Source organism: Coenobita brevimanus, chromosome 57 (genome assembly GCF_032717465.1).
Source record: "Coenobita brevimanus isolate Jiangsu-jjx chromosome 57, ASM3271746v2, whole genome shotgun sequence".
Classification (NCBI taxonomy): domain Eukaryota; kingdom Metazoa; phylum Arthropoda; class Malacostraca; order Decapoda; family Coenobitidae; genus Coenobita; species Coenobita brevimanus.
Genome location: NC_137010.1, coordinates 19674511 through 19698389, shown reverse-complemented (window position 1 = coordinate 19698389; position 23879 = coordinate 19674511). Strand labels below are relative to the sequence as shown.

General features: G+C 40.8%; 1 protein-coding gene across 1 annotated transcript in view; it reads right to left on the bottom strand.

The window, feature by feature from the left end:
* caly (ubiquitin carboxyl-terminal hydrolase calypso) overlaps positions 1-23879 on the bottom strand; it is a 125530-nt gene that overhangs the window by 17955 nt on the left and 83696 nt on the right. Inside the window, exon 11 of the mRNA XM_080274228.1 lies at positions 19915-20346. Coding sequence (XP_080130354.1) covers positions 19915-20346 — 432 coding nt within the window. The remainder of the gene's footprint in view (positions 1-19914; positions 20347-23879) is intronic.

Genomic DNA, 23879 nt, shown 5'->3' with positions numbered 1-23879 from the left:
ATCCTCTCTCACCAGGGCCACTCCAACATCCACTACCCTACCTTGTACCTCTTTTATTACCCCATCCATGTACAGATTGAACAACCATGGAGACATGACGCATCCCTGTTTCAACTCAACCTTCAAAGAGAAAAATTCACTTAGTTCACCATCCACATGCACTGCAGCCTTCGCACCATCGTACATACTCTTCACAGCATTCAACAACTTCCCATCTACTCCATATATTCTTAACACTTTCCACATTCCTTGTCTATCCACCCTGTCATATGCTTTCTCCAAATCCATCAAAGCAGCATACAACTTCTTTCCCTTCTCTAGAAATTTTTCCACTAAAGATCTAAGAATGAATATCTGATCTACACAACCTCTTCCTTTCCTAAAGCCTCCCTGTTCTTCTCCAACTAATTTCTCTGTTCTTTCTCTAACTCTGTCAATAAGTATCCTACCATACACTTTACCTATTATACTAAGAAGACAAATGCCCCTATGATTACCACACACTTCTTTTTCCCCTTTTCCTTTGTACAAGGGAATAATTATACCTGACTTCCAATCCTCCGGGACTCTACCTTCCTCCCAGGCCAATCTGCACATCTTCCACATCCATTCTACTGCTATCTCTCCCCCATGCTTCAGCATTTCACCACACACTCCATCAATTCCTGGGGCTTTCCCTGATTTAACTTTCTTCATTGCTTCCACAACTTCTATCCTACTGATTTCTTCCTGTCTTCTCACCTCCCTCCTTCTCCCAGCCATTCCTCAGCCACTTATACTCGCATTACTTCCATCCTCTACGTTCAACAATTCCTTAAAGTGTTCTCTCCATCTGCTCACTTTTTCTCCCTTCTCCACTAGTAATCTACCATTTTTATCTTTCACTCCCCTGCTAACTTCACTTCCACCCTGTCTTACTCTTTTCACCTCTCTCCAGAACATTTTCTTACAGTCCCTCCACTTTACACTCAAATTCCTTCCAAATTCCTCATCCACTCTCTTCTTACTCTCTCTTCCTAATCTTTTCACCTCTCTCTTTCTTTCTACATATAACTCTCTCTTCCGCCTCTCAACCTCTTCCACGCCCCTATTTCTCATCCATTCATTGTATGCTTTCTTCTTTTGTGCCACAGCCTGTTTCACCTCTTCAGTCCACCACGCTGTTCCTTGCACCCCCCCCTCCGTCTTCTCTTCCTTCCACACACCACATCACATGCTGCACATATTTCTTCTGTAAATATTCTACGCACACCTTCCACGTTATTGTTATCTGCTATAAGAAAGTTTATTTCATTCTTTGTTTCTCTATTTGAGCTTCTCCAGGTCCTTTTTCTCCCTGTTCTTTTGCAAAAGGATGTGTTCAATATTCTCATGTTATACATTTCAGGAAAATTTACCAGCATTTCTCCTATTTCAATCAGTTCTCCCATTCCAAATTTTCTCACACATGCTTCTCCATTTTCTGATTTCCGAACTTTTGCACTGAAGTCTCCCATGAGTATAGTATATGTGGTCTTTTCTTCTAACATAATCTGGGAGATGTGGTCATAAAATGTTTCTATTTCTTCATCTGAGCTTTGAGAAGTTGGTGCATATACTTGTATTACTTTCTGGGAACATTTTTTGCAGTCTAATTACAACCAATGCTGCTCTGTCAGATGACCTGCTGAATTTAACATTGTCGTCTGCAATACAAGATTTCTGTTAATTAGAAATCCTACACTATTCTTTCATTTTGCCTTCCTCTGTAGTCAAATACGTGGTTGCTGTCTTGGAGCTGAATTAATTTTTCTTCTTTTTTCTGTGTGTGTCACTCAAACCTACAATATCCCAAATAATGTTCTCCAATTCAGTCATGAAATTATAAAGTTTGTAATCTTCTGCATAGATCTTCATGGATTTCAGTTTGTTTAATACCTCAGTCTCTAATTTACCAACACAGTGCCTACTCACTATATAATATATATATATATATATATATATATATATATATATATATATATATATACAGTATATATATACATATATATATATATATATACATATATATATATATACAGTATATATATATATATATATATATATATATATCTATATATATATATATATATGTATATATATATATATATATATATATATTGTGGTAGGTGGGGGCGCTCACCATCCACTCACTCGATGTGTGCTGCTCTCGGGTGTCTGCCCTTTCCTCTCCTCTCTCCATTCCTTCCTTCCTCTTCTGTCTTTCTTTACTGCATTCTTTCCTCGTCCTTCTGCCTACGGGTGACTTTACACTCCCTCTTTTGTCTTTCTTTCTTTCCTCTTCCTTCTGCCTATGGGTGACTCTACACTGAGAGACAAGCCTAATGGTTTCCTGTACACCAGGAAACCATTTACTATGCTGGGTGGTAACCATATAACTGAATTATGGCACCTGGTAGTTTAGTGGGTAATTACAGCACTCCAATCGGATTGAGCTGGTGAAGGTTTATATCCAAGGGATGGCTGGGGTTACTGCTCATGTAATGCCACTCAGGGATGAGTGAGGCTGGTCACTCTCATCTTAAAAGTCAGGACCAAATTGCCTAGCCCCGGGCTTCTACGCTTCTCATGAGGCAACGTAGAATTGGATGATGGATGGATGGATGGATATATATATATATATATACTGTACATACAGTGGAATCTCAAATTTCAATTAGCATACGTACCTAAAAATCACCGCGAAATTCAAATAATCGAAATTTAAACTGAACTTCTTATGGGAAAAATTAGTTTGGGTCCGGGGCCTCCATACCTAACTACCTAAAATCATGATTTTTTGCCCACACCCCCTGTAAACTTTATGAACTATAATTGTGGTTAAGTAACTGTAGTTCTGCATTGTATTGCCATACTGTCAGCAAGTGTATTTCTGTCCTTTCCTGTATTGCCATTTAATTTTCTCCTTTGGCTGCGAAGATTTAGAGGAGCCACACTGCTCTCATCCATTATCACTGCTACCCGAAGAACCGCTCTTGCTTGCCATCTCGAAACAGGTAAGTTGCAACGAAAATACAAAGAAAATACATACAACTGAATTGCAGTGAAATGCATGTCCACATGTGGAAGGTACAGGCTGAAAGTGCAGTACTTGGCTGTAGAGGGCTGGCTGCTGGCAGGACAGTCGCAAGATGGCCGTCGACAACAGAGCATCACCTTGCACATGGCTTGTTGTTGGTGGTGCCTACTCTCATCCGGGAGCTCTTGTCCTTAACCCCTTAACCGCGGGGCGTCACTTTTGTGACGCTTGGGAGCAAGGGATCATACCGCGGGGCGTCGCTTTTGTGATTCTGTGTTATTTTGAATTCACCCGGGCTTCCAAGTGGGGGCTTGTATCATCTATCAGTACTGCCAATGTCCAACACTAGTCAGGACTCCTAATCTCATCTGTACTCCCATCCATTGTTGACAATTTAGCCTTTTCTCCCCGTTCTTGACTCCCCTCCCTACCCCCCCTCCATTACCCTATCCTCTCGCCTGCCCGGCCGTGCTACGCTAAGTAAATCTTCCCTGGAATTTTTCACTGATTTCATCCATTGAAATAAGCCCTATGTCCTATTCTTATACCAAATAATATATACAAGAAAGAAATAAGGTAAGTGAGAGTGCCATACACTTGGAATTGGCTAATTATCACCTGACAACACCTCACGTGCACTCGTTCGCTAATTTTCGCTGTTTTTTTCCCCTTGAAATATGCCGTATAATCTATTTTCGTAATAAATATACATGTAAGGAGGGAAGGGAGAAGCCTAAGTGATATTTACATTCACCTGGAACTACCTAATTTATAATGTATTGTCTAGATTTCCTGCCAATCATTTCAGTGCTAGACAAAGCTGTTTCAAGATCTAACATTGGTAGCTCTGAATATATATCTCCTAAGTAGGCCTATAATCTATTTTCGTAATAAATATACATGTAAGGAGGGAAGGGAGAAGCCTAAGTGATATTTACATTCACCTGGAACTACCAAATTTATAATGTATTGTCTAGATTTCCTGCCAATCATTTCAGTGCTAGACTTAGCTGTTTCAAGAACTAATATTGGTAACTCTGAATAACCCTAAGCAGGCCTCCACCCTGGCCCTCCGTTATCAGTTTACTCTCATCTTCCGAAGCGAGGGTACGTATGTTTCTTCTTGCTGACTTCAAGGCATTTTTTCACCCCCATGCAAATGGCCCTGTGACCTTTACCCCCTACTAAACCTCGTGTGGAAAGAGGTGAAGGGCTGACAATTGATAAAAGAGTGACTATGATCTTTCTATTGAGTAAAACAGTGCAAGTGGAATTGTAAATAATGTGTAAATAATGTGTAAACAGCAAGTGAAAGTAATGAATGTAAATATACGTGAACAATGGAAAATAGTTTTATAAGTTATTTCAAGTGATAGTGCATAACACAGTGTAAATAAAATAGAAATGTAAATAACGTAAATAAAATAGAGAACGTAAATAGAAATGTAAATGAGTAGTATCATAAGAATACGAGTATATACCCTAGGAGTAATGAAAGTGAAAGTTTCACTCTAGCATGTCTGAATGCTATGAGTTATGAGAGTGAAGATGAAAGTGACATTCACTCTCAATGCCAGTATACAGGACGAGAAAGTGAATGCTACGTATTTTACTGAAAGAAATTGAATCCCTACAGTGACAATAAACTAATACTACTGAAGGAAACTTATGGATAAAGACTGTAGATATATATAAGTGTTATATATATTAAGTGAAATATAAAGTGTGAGGGGTTTTATGAATAATAAATGATAGAGTACCAAAAGCGAACGAGTGCCAGTGCGACGATTAGACACGCTCGTAATTTCCATTGCTTTCACAATGTTTTTTTTTTTTAGTATGGATCCCAAACTACTTGAAAATTGTAGAATAGTGTTTATAGTGTTTGTATCTGGCTGTGGTAATCATATTACGGGTTGTCGGGAAGTGTAAAGTGGAGACTTCGTTACCCTACTTCAGAGGTCTCCACAAGTCCTACCGTAACCGACGAAGGCTCAACAATCATTCCAGGAGAAAGCTGAAGGTATGTGCCATAAGCATATGTAATTTTATTATTCTAGGACTAATAACTGATTTTTGGCAAATATTTTTTGAGAGTCTGTCGGAGCCCAAATAACCCCGCGGGACACGCAAGTCATTGGTAAACAAGCCCGCGGTGTAGGGGTTAAACAACATGGCTATTTTTTTTCTCAGTCTCTATTGTTCATTTCTATGTTGCTCCTTCTATTCATAATTACCGTAATTCTCTTCGTTTCAGTATTCTGCCTACTGTATTTGCTATCACCTGTAATTCATTCTGTTTTAGTATTTCTACTATTGATTCTCTTCCTCTAATTTCTCTTTTTATATGTTCGAGTTATTAAAGTATTGATTAGTTAATAATAAGTACATTTATAGAATGACAGGGAATCGTCCACAGTGCGAATTGTCCTGACAGGAAATCATCCATGTTTTGATGGGGAATTATCTGACGGGCAAATTGACATGACAGTGAATTGTCTCAGAACCATATCATCATATGCTTCATATACTGTATGAATAAATGATGTTGATTTTCATTCTCTTCTTGACACATGTGACATACAATATTAGGTTAGGCTCATACTTTTTCTTATAATTTTCCTTCACTTCTAGCAATCTGAATCACATCAAAAATATTATCACTGCTTGTTTTGGTTGGAGTCTGGCCCTGACAGCACGTCACATACGATATTAGGTTAGGTTCATACTTTTTCTTATAATTTTCCTTCTCTTCTGGCATTTTGGTTTGCATAAAAAATATTATCTTTGCTTGATTTGGTTTGAGTCTGGCCCTGAGAGCATTGAAGTAGGCGAATTTGCATCGAAAAGTAAGGTAGGCAGACCATTCCAAAATGCATTGAAATTTGATTCATTGTATTCTAAACTGTCGAAATTTGAGATTCCATTGTATATTTACATATATATATATATATATATATATATATATCTATGTATATATATACAGTAATATCTTGATATACGAAACCCCTAGATGCGATAACCTGGCTTAACGATGGGGGTAGAAATACCATCATACCTCATCTAACGATGGCCAAACCCCGGTTTAACTATGGGTTTTGATTTTTCTTTACTGACTTGGATATCTTAGACTAAAATTGTGTGTTTAAGTTGATATATAAACTGTTTTTAGACTTAGATTAATGTGATTTAGCCACTGGTGGAGTGAACATTATAATTTTGGGGTACAATGTACTAAGCCTGATTTTTTCCAGACTTATATTTGATGATTTTCAGATTCTATTTGTTGGTTTTAGTGAGTTATTTACAGGTGTTAGGCTTAGTTTAGCTTCAATGACAAATGTTAGGCCATTTAGATTGGCTTTAAACTTGTTTTGGGGCTCATTTGGGTGGGTTTTGGGCTTGGTTTGGGGGGAAACCCAAGGCTGGTAAACAGTCCACATTGAAATACATGTTAAAAGTACCCTGATATACGATACCCCACATAATGGGGTGTATATATATATATATATATATATATATATATATATATTTATATCTATCTATTGCCAGACGCCTCAATCCCGTTTGGGGTGGCCACAAGCAAATCGCCTCCAAGTCGCCCTGTCCCCCGCCATTTCACTGCCCTGCTCCCAATGTACACCCCCCTCTCTCATATACCTCTCCACCCCATCCCTCCATCTCATCCTCGGCCTCCCCCTCCCTCTCCCCCCTCTACCTCACTCACATACACTCTCTTCGTCAGTCTTTCACCCTCCATCCTCTCCACATGGCCAAACCACCTCAGTGTGTTCCTCATAACGCTTCCTATCACATCCACATCCTCACCACAACGCTCCTTTATATCCTCATTCGTCAGACTGTCTCTCCATGTGACTCCACAGGCTCCTCTTAAATAACTCATTTCCACTGCTCTCACTCTTGACTTGTGTCCCTCCAACAACGTCCAAGCTTCACTTCCATACGTTAGAGTTGGTATCACAATACTGTCATGTAGAAACTTTTTCACTTCCATGCTCACTTCCCTGTTTCTTATCACTGCTTTCAAAGAACCAGCAACCTTTCTTCCCTGCTGAACCCTTTCATGCACTTCACCCTCCAAACCTCCATCCTTACTCATCACATTACCCAAGTACTTAAACGTACTCACATTTTCCAATTCCTCACCATCCAACCTCGCTGTACATTCACTGACTTCACCTCTCTCAAAGACCATCTCTTTACTCTTCCCTACATTCACCTTTAGATTCTGTTTCTTACACACTCTCCCAAACTCATCCACCAAGCCTTGCAGCTCCCCTTCGTCTTCACTCAACAACACAGTATCATCTGCAAACAACAGTACAGAGTTTCCAAACACTATCCTCTCTCACCAGGGCCACTCCAACATCCACTACCCTACCTTGTACCTCTTTTATTACCCCATCCATGTACAGATTGAACGACCATGGAGACATGACACATCCCTGTTTCAACCCAACTTTCAAAGAGAAAAATTCACTTAGTTCACCATCCATACGCACGGCAGCATTCAACAACTTCCCATCTACTCCATATATTCTTAACACTTTCCACAATCCTTGTTTATCCACCCTGTCATATGCTTTCTCCAAATCCATGAAAGCCGCATACAACTTCTTACCCTTCTCTAGAAACTTTTCCACTAAAGATCTAAGAATGAATATCTGATCTACACAACCTCTTCCCTTCCTAAAGCCTCCCTGTTCTTCTCCAACTAATTTCTCTGTTCTTTCTCTAACTCTGTTAATAAGTATCCTACCATACACTTTACCTATTATACTAAGAAGACAAATGCCCCTATGATTACCACACACTTCTTTTTCCCCTTTTCCTTTGTACAAGGGAACAATTATACCTGACTTCCAATCCTCCGGGACTCTACCTTCCTCCCAGGCCAATCTGCACATCTTCCACATCCATTCTACTACTATCTCTCCCCCATGCTTCAGCATTTCACCACACACTCCATCAATTCCTGGGGCTTTCCCTGATTTAACTTTCTTCATTACTTCCACAACTTCTATCCTACTGATTTCTTCCTGTCTTCTCACCTTCCTCCTTCTCCCAGCCATTCTCCAGCCACTTATACTCGCATTACTTCCATCCTCTATGTTCAACAATTCCTTAAAGTGTTCTCTCTATCTGCTCACTTTTTCTCCCTTCTCCACTAGTAATCTACCATTTTTATCTTTCACTCCCCTGCTAACTTCACTTCCATCCTGTCTTACTCTTTTCACCTCTTTCCAGAACATTTTCTTACAGTCCCTCCACTTTACACTCAAATTCCTTCCAAATTCCTCATCCACTCTCTTCTTACTCTCTCTTCCTAATCTTTTCACCTCTCTCTTTCTTTCTACATATAACTCTCTCTTCCGCCTCTCAACTTCTTCCACGCCCCTATTTCTCATCCATTCATTGTATGCTTTCTTCTTTTGTGCCACAGCCTGTCTCACCTCTTCAGTCCACCACGCTGTTCCTTGCACCCCCCCTCCGTCTTCTCTTCCTTCCACACACCACATCACATGCTGCACATATTTCTTCTGTAAATATCCTACACACACACCTTCCACGTCTCCCATCTGCTCCAATTCACATTTGCCCAATCTTTCCTCCACTTCTCTCTTATACTCTGCCTTTTTCTCATCCTCTTGTAACCTTTCCACTCTCCTTGCAACTACTCCTTCCTCTCGTCTTTCCCTTCTTCTATTCCTCCATCTTACTTGAATTCTAATTCTGGCCACCACCAAGTAGTAGCCAGAAAATCGACTCCCCCAACCTTTATAAGCTCTTGCATCCATTACACAGCTTTGCATCCTTTTATCCACACACACATAATCAATCATTGCCTTCCTTTCATTCAGTTCACCACCCACCCTTCTCATCACTCGCCATGTATACCTGTGGATCATTTTATGCCTGAAGAGGGTATTGGCTATCACCAACCCCCTCCCACCACAAATGTCCACTAACGCACTCCCATTCTCATCTATCTCAGCAGGCACACCCTACTCACCAACTATTCCATCCACCTTCACATTCCCAACTTTACCATTCATATCACCGATCAAAAACACTCTCTCATTCCTTCCAAACTTTTCCATGCACACTTCTACATTTGTCTAGAACTCTTCTCTCACTCTTCTAGCACGATCTTGCGTTGGCGCATACACACACACAATCGCCCACATTTGTATTCCAACTTTCAACTTTACCCACACAATCCTTGACCCAACTGATCCAAACTGTCTTATGTTCTTCTTCCATCTCTTACTCACAACTATACATACTCCTTCCTTTGCCCTCTCATTCTCACCTACTCCTGCACATATACCCCATCCATACTCCCATTCTCTCACACTTTCTCCTCTCTATTTTGTTTCAGTTATTCCACATACATCCACTTTCGCACCCTTAAGCACCTGGACAATATCTCTCTCTTTCATCTCATCATTCGCTCCCCTTACATTCCACGTTCCGATAACCATGTCCTTTTTTCGGTCCTTGGTCGTCATCGTTTGGTCAGTCCTTGTCCGAGGCTTATTGTTTGTTTTTTTAGTTAGTTGTTTTCCGGGGAGGGGCACTAACCTTCCACCAACCCTTTTAGTCGCCTTTTACAAACAGTCCTTAACTACAAGTGTGCTAAATTCGATCTCGGGGACTAAAGCAGGTGTATTTTTACCACAATGCATTAGCTCTAGGTTGGTTTTGCCTGAGTTGGCAAGGATCAAAATGTTACTTTTAAGTACAAATGTTACTTCATTTTATGACTTATGACCAGCCAGCCAAATATTTTACGTATGGTACTCTCAAGTATAAATGCTGTTTTATTTTTGGGGCAATGACAAGAAGCTTACATACCATTTTAAAATATAGAGGTATAGTACAGTTTTCATTTTATATTTTAACCTGCGGCGTCCCGTCGACGTTCTTTAACGTCCACACGTTTTGTCACTGCCAATCCCGTCGACGTACATAAACGCGAAAAAATTGCAAGGTCCCTAATTTGCACAATTTTCAATTTTCGCGAGTGATTTTTGGTACGTATACACGTGACACCTTCCTCTACAAGATGCCAGGCAGGGACAATGCCTTACCCAGCATGACCTCCTCCCCCCCCCTGCATGCCATTGTCTCAGCAATTCACCTGTTATCAGTGACCTGGCCAGTATAGCCATGTCATGCCACGGTACGAAATTCAGGGCCAGAGTGATTCCCCAATCAATGACAATGTGGAGGACAAACTTTACATAGCATTAGAGGAAGAAACAGAAATGATGATCAGGAAATGTGGCAAAAAAAGGTCAGGTATTAGTGAGTGCAACAATGCTTATAAAGCCTATATTACTGCTTGAAAACCAATATACTCTCGTACTACATATAAATTTGTACCAAGTAAATAAATAAATACCGTTTATGAGTGGTGTGAAATAGTTATCCTCCCACAGAACTCGCTTTCTTTGGTGCCAGCCTGATAGAAAACCCAGTAAGGTAAGGAGGTACTCCTACCTGTATCGAGTGTTTTAAACCTCAGGTGAGCGATTTCTCTATGAATTTTCGATGTTTTCACCAAAAGTGAAGGTTTGAGCCAAAAAAAATTTTTTCCTAAAATGGTCGGGATTGGGGGGAGTCAGTGGTGGAAAAGTGGTCAGGATGAGGCGGGTTAAAATAAAAAAAACAAATAAAAATGCCAAAGGAATTGTAATATTTTGATGTAGTTAATACACTAACCCGTAAAGACCGCAAATCTTCTGGCCCCCCATATCCCAGAACCACAAAACGGGTTAAATTTTTGAGTTTTCACCAAGTTAAAATTTTTCTTACAGGTTTCAAGAGCTTGAATTTACACACCTGAAAACATATGTTTCACTCTCATATGACTTATGGTTACTGCAATACCGACCGTCAAAGAATGTCAAAAATAAAACATTGTAACCCTTCGTGTATCCTGTAGAAAAAAAAAAAAAAAAAATTGCACCAAAGTAAATTTTTGGTCTTACTGATTTGAAGAGCTTGACTTTACACACCAGAAACTGTATATTTCACTCTTATATGTCTAATGATTACTGCACAATCGACAAAAAAAAAAAAAAAAAAAAAAAAAAGTCACCCCTTGCTATGAGCTAGAATGGGATGTCCTTGAGAAATATGGAGGTGGAGGGAGTGTAGGGGGGCATCAGGAGGGGGGGGTAAAGGGAGAGAATATGACTAACACACACCCAATATGGTCTAGAAGGGGTATAGGGGGTAGTTTGGGTGGGAGGGGACACAGAAGGCAGGATTCAATAGGGCAAAGGGAGGTGGATCGATTACCTGGGGAGGGGGAGGGGGCCAGATCATGCCTCCCACCACCTGATCTCTTAGTTCCCACTGGCCAGGTCCCATATACGTCATAAAAGAGGTGGTGCTACCTACCGCCAGTTTTTGGTAGTCTCTGTACCATCGACAGCCACTGGACTTTATCTGACATTTTCCGTAACTGTCATTCGACAGCCATAGGTATTTAGGGGTTACTACTGTATATATATATATATATTTTTTAAATGGGCTACCAGCATTTTTTCACATCAGCTAATCATAAGTAGAGTTGCAAGTAATGGCCAAATATGCAATAAATTTCTGAGCAGCAAATAATTAAATTCTGTATTAATTACAGTGTATACATTTTACTGAAGACTGACAGAAGAAATGACTAGAGGGGGCCCCCCCCCAAAGGGGGTAATCACACCAGCCATGAGCCGATACATATTTAGAGTGGCTCGGAATATGACCTTGACCCACTTTCACCAATAATGAGCTCGTAAGAGATTTTCATCCCTACTACACACCTGTATAAGTTGTGATGCTCTCTAGGGTGGTTGCAAAGTTATCGTAGCAACAGACACACAGTGCTGGCCTACTTTCACCAATTACAAACTCGTAGGAGATTTTTATCCCTACTACACACCTCTAAAATTTTGTGATGATATCTTGAGCGGTTGCAAAGTTATCATGCTCACACACAGAGACACAGACAAACTGAAAACAATACCTGTAGGAGATTTTCATCCCTACTACACACCTGTAAAATTTTGTGATGATATTTTGAGAGGTGCAGAAATGTAGAAGTGAAAGCAGAAAGATATGTGATGGTGTGAAGGATTTAGGTGGTAGATTATTAAACCATGGGGATGAAGTGAGGACCAGATGGAAAGAATATTTTGAAAGCCTGATGAATGGGAATAGACAGAGCAGAGCAGCTGTAAACATGATTGGTTTTGGGGGTGTGCCGAGAAGGAATGCAGTGCCAGGAAACGTGACACTCGCACAGGTGATGAACTCTATGAAGCGGCTGGGGTTGATGAGGTGTATGCAGAGATGATTAAGAGCAGTACAGAGAGGGGAATGAAGTGCTTGCTGGAGATATGTAAGAGGGCATGTACTGGTGAAACTGTGCCAGCAGAGTGGAAAAAGTCTGTGATTTTACCCCAGTACAAAAATAAAGGTGAGCAAAGTGAGTGCAAGAATTATCATAGTATACATTTCCTGAGTGTGCTTTAGAAGGTATATGGAAGAATTATTATAGAGAAAGTAAGAGAGATATCAGAAGTCCTAGTGAGTGATGAACAGAGTGGCTTTAGGAGTGGCAGAGGATATGCTGGTCAAATATCTGCAGTGAGACAGACAGCAGAGAAGGCTTGTGAGAAAGACCTTAAGGTGTTTATGGCATTCATGGATCTGGAAAATGCATACAACAAAGTGGACAGAGAAGGACTGTGGAAAGTTTTGCACATGTACGGTGTAGATGGTAAGCTGCTAGGTGCTGTCAAGAGTTTTTATGATGGTAGTGAAACATGTGTAAGGGTTAATGGGCATCTAAGTCAATGCTGCATGATCAGTGTGGGCGTGCAACAAGGTTGAATGATGTCCCCAGGGTTGTTCAATATATATATGGATGGCATGATGGAAGACGTATAAACACGAGTAAAGGAGAGAGGGATGGCGTTGGTAACGAATGGTGATGGATGGTATATCTCAGTTTCTCAAATTTGTTGTATGCTGATGATGCAGTACTGCTTGCAAATACCGGACAAGAACTTGGCAGGCTTGTGCAGAGTTCTGCTGATGTCTGTGAGCATCGTGCCTTGAAAGTAAATATAGAAAAAGTAAAGTGACGGTAATCAAGAGAGAAGGTGACTCCCAGTGCGATGTTATAGTGAATGGAGAAAGACTGGAATTGGTGAGGGTGTTCAAATATCTAGGTACAGTGATAAAAAAAGAGAGGAAAATGTGCAAAAGAAGATGAAAGTAGAGTGACACAAGGAAGAAAAGTAGCTGGTGCAATGAAGGCCTTGATAAGAAACAGAGGCTTGAGTGTTGCAGCAGCACAAGGCTTACATGAAGAAGTGTTAATGCCAACTTTAACATATGGATGTGAGACTATGGTGTGGCATGAAAATGAAAAGTCAAGAGTAACAGCAGCAGAGATGGGACTGCTGAGGAATATATGGGGAGTACAGAGGGTGGATAGGATACAAAATAATGTGATTCGTGAAAGATAAGGAGTGAGGAAGTCGGTGGACACCAGAATCAAAGAAAGTGTACTGAGATGGTATGGTCATGTGGAGAGAATGGATAACAATAGGGTGGTGAAAAAGGTATATCTGAGCGAATTTGAAGGAGGAAGGAGGCGAGGTAGGCCAAGGAGAAGGTGGAGAGATATGGTGGATGAGTGTGTGAGGAAGAGAGGTTTGGAAGTCAGTTAGGCTAGGGAACTGAGAAGAGATCGTGCTGGCTGGATGAATGTTGTGAGGAGAAGTGCATGATCAGGGATTTGGCACCCCTTTTTAACGTGGAAGTGTCCGGATCGACTTTATCGGATACGTTCATGTTTTGGAAGTTGGTGAGGCTAGGACAAGAGATCGAGCTGGCTAGATGAATGTTGTGAGGTGAAGTGCATGATCAGGGATTTGGCACCCCTTTTTAACTTGGCAGCGTCTGGACTGACTCTATCAGATACGTTTATGTGAAGCTGCAAAACATGGTGAATGTTTTTGGTGTATCCGATGCAGCCAGGATTCAGGGGGCTTGAATGATGAGTGAATGGAAATGTGGCCCATTGGACTGGGCAACATAGGACTGTCTGGACATTGCTACTCCTCACCCTGCCCTAGGGTGGGAAAGGAGGTCCGGATGATCATGATGATATATTTTGAGCAGCTGTGAAGACACACAGACCTTGACTTACTTTCACCAAGTTCAAACTTGTGATCCATTTTTTTTCCCTACTACACACCTGTAAAATTTTGTGATGATATCTTGAGCAGTTGCGAAGTTATTATGCTAACAAATACACACACACACACACACACACACACACACACACACACACACACACACACACACATTTTGAAAACAATACCGGCTCTGCTATCAGGGCTGGTAAAAAGAAACTTAATTTCTGCTCACAACTCTATTCTTTCCTATTCCTTCAGCCTATGGGTGACTTTACACTGAGTGACAAGCCAAATGGTTTCCTGTACACCAGGAAACCATTTACTACGCTGGGTGGTAACCATATGACCAAATTATGGCGCCTAGTGGTTTGGTGGGTAATTAAGGCGCTCCAATTGGATTGAGCCGGTGAAGGTTTATATCCAAAGGGTGGTTGGGGATTACTGCTCATGTAATGCCACTCAGGGATGAGTGAGGCTGGTCACTCTCATCTAAAATGTCAGGACCAACTTGTCTGGCCCTGGGCTCCTACGCTATTCATGAGGCAACGTAGGATTGGATGATGGATGGATGGATGGAGTTCTCGTACCATCAAAAGTAAACATTAAGCGTAGGTGAACACCGACTGCCTGTGTGTGTGTGTGTGTGTGTGTGTGTGTACCATCTGACTTGCAAGTTTATGCCTGTCTCCATTACATAAAGCTGCTGTGTAGGTACTGTACTTGTTTCAAGTTTCTTTCTAACCACAATGGTATAATATTACAACAATGATATAATATTAGGTTCTAAATATTCCATATGTTTTTTCAAGCATTTTACCATTTACAACAGTCAATAGAATGTGGAATATGAATATATCTTTGAAAAATAATTACAGCCTTTGTTCACGCCTAAAATGGTAGAGAAATATGTGCTAGCATACAGTATAGGGCCACCGGGTAAAACAAACATTTATACATTTTTCATCATTATACAGCCGATTCTGATACGATTCTGATTATTGGATAATTTTCCTCTTCCAATACCGATATTAACTAGCTTTTGCTTGCTGATTTACAGCACTAAATATAATTATATTTTACTTCCTCAAAAAGATCCAAAATCTTTGTGAATGAACACACTTACTCCTACAAAAATGTACAGTATATGTTAATATTTTTACAGCCCGAGAACAAAAGAAAGCTACACCTTTTGGCTATCTGACATAACCAGAGAATATTTGGTCTCCGTATATATGGCCTGTTCCGTAATGAAAGGTATATACCGTACCTTCAGCACAGGGGAAATATTTTATTAAGTCAAAGCCGGGAGGGGGAGTAGGGGTGTGCGGGCCAGGTTTCCTGAGAGGGTTGACTCTCTTAAGCAACAGTCATGTGTAAAACTGCTTTCATGTGCATCTGCCTTCAATCACACAACTACCAAACATTTCACACTTAAATCAGTGTGAAGTTACTGGGTCTGGGAACATGTTTTTCCTTTTTAGTCTTGTCATCTCCTGACATTTTTACTCATCTTGGAAGACACATTTTGAATTGAAGGAGGCAGTGACTGAATCAGTAGAGAGGTAGCCTACAGTCCTAACAGACCCAGCTTCAAATCCTGGCTGGGGCAGGAAACTGTTTCAACATAAAACAGACTTTATTGATGTACCAGAAGACCCATCAACATGTAAAAATACCCCCACTAATACCAACACACCTGTCCTTTATGAGACAGTCCCAACATGCATTCAATATGGATGGTGTATGTTGGTGCCAAAATGGTGACATGGAGGGGTATGGTATGTAGGAGGACTACTGGACCTTGGGAACAGGCTGTGAAGCCTACAGTATGCTCAGTCAGATAAATTAGAAAAAAAAAAAGGAGGGGTAACCATCAATCAATTCCATATGAAAGACTTTACCTAAGGATAATTAAACTCAACTGGAGATAACAAGAATAAACTAAAGAACACCACTGGATTCAAGGAGTTAATCTTCAATTGTATAAGACACTATTTGTACAGTGTCATTATATGGAGGGTATATGTTCCACAAAATCATGCAACTGGCACTGTAAACAGGAGAGAATCAGTAAACCAGCTTTCCTAGTAGCAAATGAACTTAATATGCATTTCTTTTTACTTGCTATGGACATACAAAAATATATTCAGTAGACTCTCGATTTAAAGTACCTCAGTAAACTGAATATTGGATTTAATGGCCACCACAATAGCCCTAGGATTTCTGTCAGCTATACTGAACAAAATCTGTTAAATGGGACATGATACATGTACAGTATTTCCTATCCCTTTTACTCCAACCTGGCCTGGCATTGCCCTTTCCCCATTGTGATTGCTGTGCTCTAATAACATACTATAGAAATACTGCACTAGTCTTGAAGAAGTGCTGTGATAAATGTGAAATAAGCTGCAAAAGGGCAAAATTATGGGTCATATTAGTGTAAAATGGGTACAGTTTTCATTTTTAATACCAGAATAGGCTACTACGTATACTCATTTATTTTCAAACATAAGCTTGAAATCCCACCTGGGGGGGGGGGGTGCATCATAATAGATTATCAGCTTTGTCAGATCAGGCTTTCCCCCAATTAGTCTGTTATAGTGGGGGTCATCTGTAATTAAATAAGTAAGTAGTGTAACCTACATACATTAGCCTTCACACAAACAGCTAACATGGATTTTACAGGCAAATGAAAGTGAAAATCAAACTGACAAAAACAAGAGAAACACAAGTCTGTGATAACTAACTACTGTGGAAACCTGTTTACCCTGTAATCTCCTTTGTAAATAGCTTTCTAGATGTGTATCATCACACATACTTTTTCAATCCACTTCTATCCTTTGTCATTTCTTCTGCTTCATCATCCTCCACATGTTTATTTCTTGCTATATCCTGATGATTTTCATCAGTGTATGACAGACTATTTGAACTGGACGGGATAGAGACACACCTAATTAACCTCTTCACTACTTAATGATACATCCTAACCTTTGTTACCTTATCTAAAGATATCTCCTTAATTCACCTCTTTACTACCTGATGGTGAGCGAGACTAGCAAAGAGAGTGTATGTGAGGGAAGTGGAGGCAGGGGTGTGAGCTGGGGAGAGGGCAGTGACATGGCGGGGTACAGGTCAACATGGAAGTGATTTGTTCGTGGCCTCCCCTTACAGGATTAAGGAATCTGGCAATATATAGACAGACTGATGAATAAAAGATACAGTACATCCTTAATCAACATCTTCACTACCTAAACTGGTTTATCTGGCAATGGCTAAAATAAACTATAAAATTACATCATCTGATGGAGTTTACTTGTCATATCAGTTTGTCCTAAGCTTAATCATGATGTAAAAAGAACACCCGTTATACCTGACAACATTAATCCCATCAGTCCAGTGATGTACTTTTCCACTTTATTTCTGCTTCTTATAAGTCATGTTGAGCTTAGGAGAGACATCAAACTAGAGTCAAGTCGCCTATGGCATGGACTTCCATGCTGTGGTTTTCTACGACACGGCAAGGTGCCTGAACCAAAAAAAAAAAGAACCACGCATATAAAATACCTATGGCATGGCGGCATGGCAAGGTTTGAAACGCTCAGGCAAATTCCCCTGGTGATCGGCGTGCTCCCCTGTTTGTAAGCAAAGAAGATGGTGACCACTTCAGCTCCATACTACAAGTGCTCCAACTGTGGACTTTTTTCTCTCTTATGAGGAGGTTGAACTTAACCAAATTCATTGTGTTAAGTAATGAAACATTAAAGATTCTTTGAGTATTGTGACTAGTTTATAAGTTTGTTTTTAAAACTGGTATGAACTGGTTAGTGACGAAGCACCTATCTCTGAGCTAAGACGAAGTATAATGCCTCCCATCATCATCATCATGTATATGAGAATGATTATTAATGAGTTAAATGTGAGTTTTGTTGATACTTGAGCATACAAACTTCAGCTGATCAGCTGACTGACCAAAACATTAAAGATGGCGGAGAATGCCTGGTCCAGCACTGACTGAAGGAGTTTATTTGATGAAGTTTGTATGCTCAAGTGTCAACAAAACTCACATTTAACACATTAATAATCATTCTTATACAGTATACAGTACGTGATGATGATGACGGGGGGCATTGTACTTCGTCTTAGCTCAGAGAGAGGTGCTTCGTCACTAACCAGTTCATACCAGTTTTATAAACGACTGTATTATGCCTGTAGACACAAGGCTGATCACCCTCCTGTTTTTTTGTGCCTGTTGTTACGAGTAATACATGCATTTACTCATTGCTTGATTGTGTGCCTGTGTAAAGTGGGGGCAAATGGGGAGAAGTGAGGTGAGAAGGGGGACTTTGGGCAAACATCCAGAAGAAAATTCCATTTTTCCTACAAGTTTAGTTATTACTATGGCACAGTTTTCTATGGCGTGGGATTGTTCCAGAACCAATTACCTGCGCCTTAGGCGACTTGACTGTACAGCAGTTAGATACAGCCTAAATTAACCCCCACTACTAGATATCCATCCTACATCGAACAGAACCATATGGAGACAGCATGAATAAAACAGAAAATGTCACCAGCCTGATGGGCAAACACATTCTTATATTTCTCAGTCATTCTTTGGGACATTTTTATTTTACTTTATTTCTGTCACACACAATCCTTGTTAGGAGTAGCCCACCCCCCCTTTTACTTTTTTTTTTCCTTAAGTCCACTCTGAAGTTTACAAAAACTTCTATCTAAAGTTCTATTGCTTCCAAATAAGCTGATTTCCCAGTTATCCTAAATTCCTGAGGCAGGTGTATGTACAAAACTAGCAGAGGTACTCAGTGTTGCCAGGACAAAAAGGTGACAACTCTAATCCTATCTGTTCTAGTTCAATCTTTCTTTCTACTCCAGAAAGACCATGTACCTCTTATGCTTCTGAACAGGAACTATAACAGGTCCAGGAACTTTCTAATTCAGCATTCGCAGACTAATGCACAGTATTTGTGCCCGCTTGTTTACTATTACCAGTGACCTCAAATGGCCTTGGAGGTCAACCTCACATAGCCTATGTCCGACTGGAGTTCATGTGAGTCTCCATGCCGAAAATGGGGCTGCTGGGTCCAGTCGTTCAAGTGTGTATTAACGGCGACCTCAAATAACCTCTGACCAGTGACCTTAAATGATCTTGAAGATCAACCTCACATAGCCATGTCCAAACTGAAGGTCATGTGAGTCTCCTTGCTGAAAATTTGGCTGTTGGGGTATGCGGCGCTGCCTTGGCCAAAAAGGCGAATACTCTACCAGTGACCTCAAATGACCCAGATCTGAATTTTGACTCCCCTAAAACTATCTTTAGTTACCCTGATTCAGAATATATATGGGTCTGGGGGTCTCTGGCAATTGGTTTGGGCATGACTGATGGACAAACAAACAACATGGCTCTTTTATATACAGTAGATGATATTTTAAAATTATCCCTGGAAGCCTGGCTGTACTACCAAACAATTCTATCCAACTTGGGGAAGATGTCATGTAGTTCAGGATGTCTCTTACAAGCCTGAATAAAATCATCTGGTGAAAAAAAAATAAATAAATAAATAAAGGGTTAACCTCAACATAAAACTGCACCAAGATGCAACTCACCATCTACAGGAGAATCAATAGGCATGCTGGTTAGTGTTCCCTCTGAATCATCCTCAGCTGCGAGTTTGTTCAGTCTTTTTTCCTCAAACTCCAGTCTCTTGGCAACTTCATGAAGCTGTTGTGAAGCTGAAGGAGGTCGATGTGACATTACGATGTGATGCGAGGTTGGCAACTGTGATGCGAGGGATGGATGAGAGGTTTGGAGAGAGTACTGTGAGGCTGGAATGCTCTGTGAGGTTGTGAGGGATTGTTGGGAAGTTGACAAGGAGTAATGTGAGGTTGATACAGAGGTAGGGAGTTGTAAGGAAGTTGATAATGATGTATGTGAGAGTGTGACAGAAGGCTGTGAGGAGACTGAAAGTTGTGGAGTGGTACTTGATGACTGTGAGACTGATGGCTGACTCTCCTTAAAGGTTGGAATACACACAGGATCTGAAAAACAGACAAATATTAATGCTACATATTGTATCACCTGGCACTTATGAGGAAGGGCCTACACGTGGTGGTACTGTGTACTCTGGAGGAAGAGGTACAGCATCCACACGGGAGTCAAACCTACTGTCACATTTCCCTGCACCTCACAATGCCGAAGGACCTTGGTTCGATCCTAGTGAGGCACTGTTTACCACAAAGGAGTGCCTACATGATGTACTTACTGTACTATACCTGAAAGACAACCCCACAGAAGCTGCTGCTTACCTGTGGTTGACAGGTCTGCTCAGCCAAACTGACCAGGGTCAAGCAACAAAAATGACAACATTATCAGCAACTTCCATACAATATTTACAGCAGGCCCTCATTTTATGATGAATCGATATACAATGAATCTCTAATATGGTGAATTAGGGCCTTTTTCGATATATGATTGCATTTTTGCTTGTATGATTATTATGATCTCATAGGAAGGAACATTTCAAAGACCCCCGGACAAATTGTCTGACATACAGAATACCATCCATTAAATGGGAAAAATCACATGGACCTTCCACATGACTCTGGGCCCACCAGACACTTTTTGCCTCTAAATCTTTGTGTACTAAATGCGAATAAAGTCGAGCCGAGTACTATTCGTTAGTGGGACCAACTTGACTATAGTTCTACACCGTGGAAAAACTTTTGGTCACTAGGACTTAATTCGACCATCATCAAGGAGGTTGCAAATGCACACTCAAGGTTATACGACTCGCCTGTGGGGTGTGGCACCACCGTGAAGAGTGAGGCCAACACTGCACCTACCTGCCTGATGGACTGCCTCACTCCTGTATGTTCAGGCTCAGAAACAACTATTATAGTTAAGTTACATATACGCAAATGGTATATATGAACCACAAAGAAGTGAAAATTAAAGTGATACAGAACAGAATAAAATATTTGGTGGTAAAATATGGAAAACATGTGAAGTATGACAGCTTAACTGGTGAGCCATGTAAACACCAATTAGCAGACTGTCATGCTGATGGATTTGTCTACTAATAATTGCACTGAAATGATTTACTAATGTGTTTATGGAAGTCATAAATTTTGTCATGAGAGTCACAATGGTACTTTAGCACGCATAAGACAATGTGTTAGGCCTGCCCTACTGTACAGTGCACTGTGGCTGTGGCACCAGGAATGCTAAGCAGGACATTATGGTAGTGGCACTTGGAATGTGAAACAGTCTAATAACATTGTCTGGAGGCTTTTATCATGCATTCATTCATTTATCATCCAATCCTACGTTGCCACATGAGGAGTGTAGAAACCCGGGCTAGGCAAATTGGTCCCGTCATTGAAGATGAGAGTGACCAGCCTCACTCATCCCTGAGTGGCATTACGTGACCAATAAACCCCAACCACCCCTTGGATATAAACCTTCATTGGCTCATTCCAATTGGGGTGCCGTAATTACCCACTAAACCACCAGGCGCCAAAATTTGGTTATATGGTTACCAACCAGCGTTGTAAATGGTTTCCTGGTGTACAGGAAACCATTTGGCTTGTCACTCAGTGTAGAGTCACCCACAGGCAGAAGGAAGAGGAAAGAATGAAGGAAAGAAAGACAGAAGAGGAAGTGTAATGTCACCTGTAGGCAGGAGGACACGGAAAGAATGAAGGATAGAAAGGCAGAAGATGGAAGGAAAGAAGGATGGAGGAAAGGAAAGGGCAAACACCCGAATGCAGTACTACACTGACTGAGTGGATGGTAAGTGCCCTCACCTACCACATTGCAGGCATTTATCATAATCATTATACAATATTATTATTATTATTGTTATTATTATTAATACTGTATTATTATTTTCATCCATTCAATCCTACGTTACCCCATGAGGAGCATAGGAGCCCAGGGCTAGGCAAGTTGGTCCTGACATTTACTCATCCCTGAGTGGCATTACGTGAACAATAAACCCCAACCACCTCTTGGATATAAACCTTCACCGGCTCAATCCGATTGGAGCGCCGTAATTACCCACTAAACCACCAGGCGCCAAATTTTGGTTATACAGTTACCACCCAGCGTAGTAAATGGTTTCCTTGTGTACAGGAAACCATTTGACTTGTCACTCAGTGTAGAGTCATCCACAGGCAGAAGAAAGAGGAAAGAATGAAGGAAAGAAAGACAGAAGAGGGAGTATAAAGCCACCCGAAGGCAGAAGGACGAGGAAATAATGAAGGAAAGAAAAACAGAAGAAGATGAGAGAAAAGAAGGATGGAGGAGAGGAATTATTATTATTATCACTTTTATTATTACCTGCCCAGGACCCCAACCAATCTGGCAGATTCGCATGGCCATGTGGAATGTGAGAAGTGTGAATGAAGTAAGCAAGAGAGTGGATGTGGTGAATATGTTCAAGAATGCGAGATATTCCATGACGGCACTGTGTGGAACAAAGATGAAAGGGTGTGGAGCGGAGGAGTGGGAGAGAGTGAAACGTGTACGACTGGGCATGAATGGGCGAGGAAGATGCAAGGGTGTTAATTTGTTTACGAATGAGGCATGGCAGAGTGGAATGAGAGATTACAAATGTGTCAGGTCAAGATGTATCTATGTAAGTTCAAGTATGAGAAGGTGAAAGTGGCAGTGACTGCAGCATATGCTCAGTGTGATGACAGGTGTGAGTGAGAGAAAGACAGCTTTTGGGATGAGTTGGATGAAACAGTGGAAGGAATGCTCTGAGGCTATAACGTGACTGTAATGGGTGACATGAATGGAAAAGTTGACACTGGTCCTGAGAATGACATAACAGGTTGTAATGGAGTATCTGGAGAACAGGAAAATGGGAAGTGACTGAAGGATACATGTCAGTAAAGGAGGTTGTGCATTTGTAACTTGAATTTCAAACACAAAAATGCACAAAAATATACATGGTATAGAGGGAACGGGGATCATGTTGAAAGGAGCCTGACTGATTACATGCTCGTAGAGAAATTGATGCTGAGGATGGTTGCTGATACGAGAGCCATGAGAGGACAATATGGAGGTCCATCAGATCGTATGATTGTGGTAGGCAAGATCAAGCTGAGAAGAGTGAGGTGTACCAGGAGAGAGAGGAGCAGTCATGGAGAATGACTGAAAGTCAAGATGCTGAGGATCAAAGAAATGGCAGATGAATACAGGACCAAAGTAGAGGAGTTGGAAACAGTGAATTGGAATGAAATGGAGCTAGACAGCCTGTGGAATGCATATAGGGACTGCTTAGTTAGGAATGCTAAAGTGGTGTGTGGTGTGGCAAGAGTAACAGCAAAGAAGAAAGGTAAAGCATGGTGGGATTGAAGAGGTTAAGAGAGCAGTGGAGGAAATGAGGAAGATGTGGCTAGAGTTGTTACAGGACAGGGGTTCAACTGAAATAACTGAATAAACTGAGATCAAGAAGCACATAAAAAGACTAGTGAAGAGGAAAATGGAGGATGTAAATGACAATCTAGGAAGAAAAATGAACGCAAATTACTCTGAAAATAGGAAGTTATTCTGGAAAGAGATG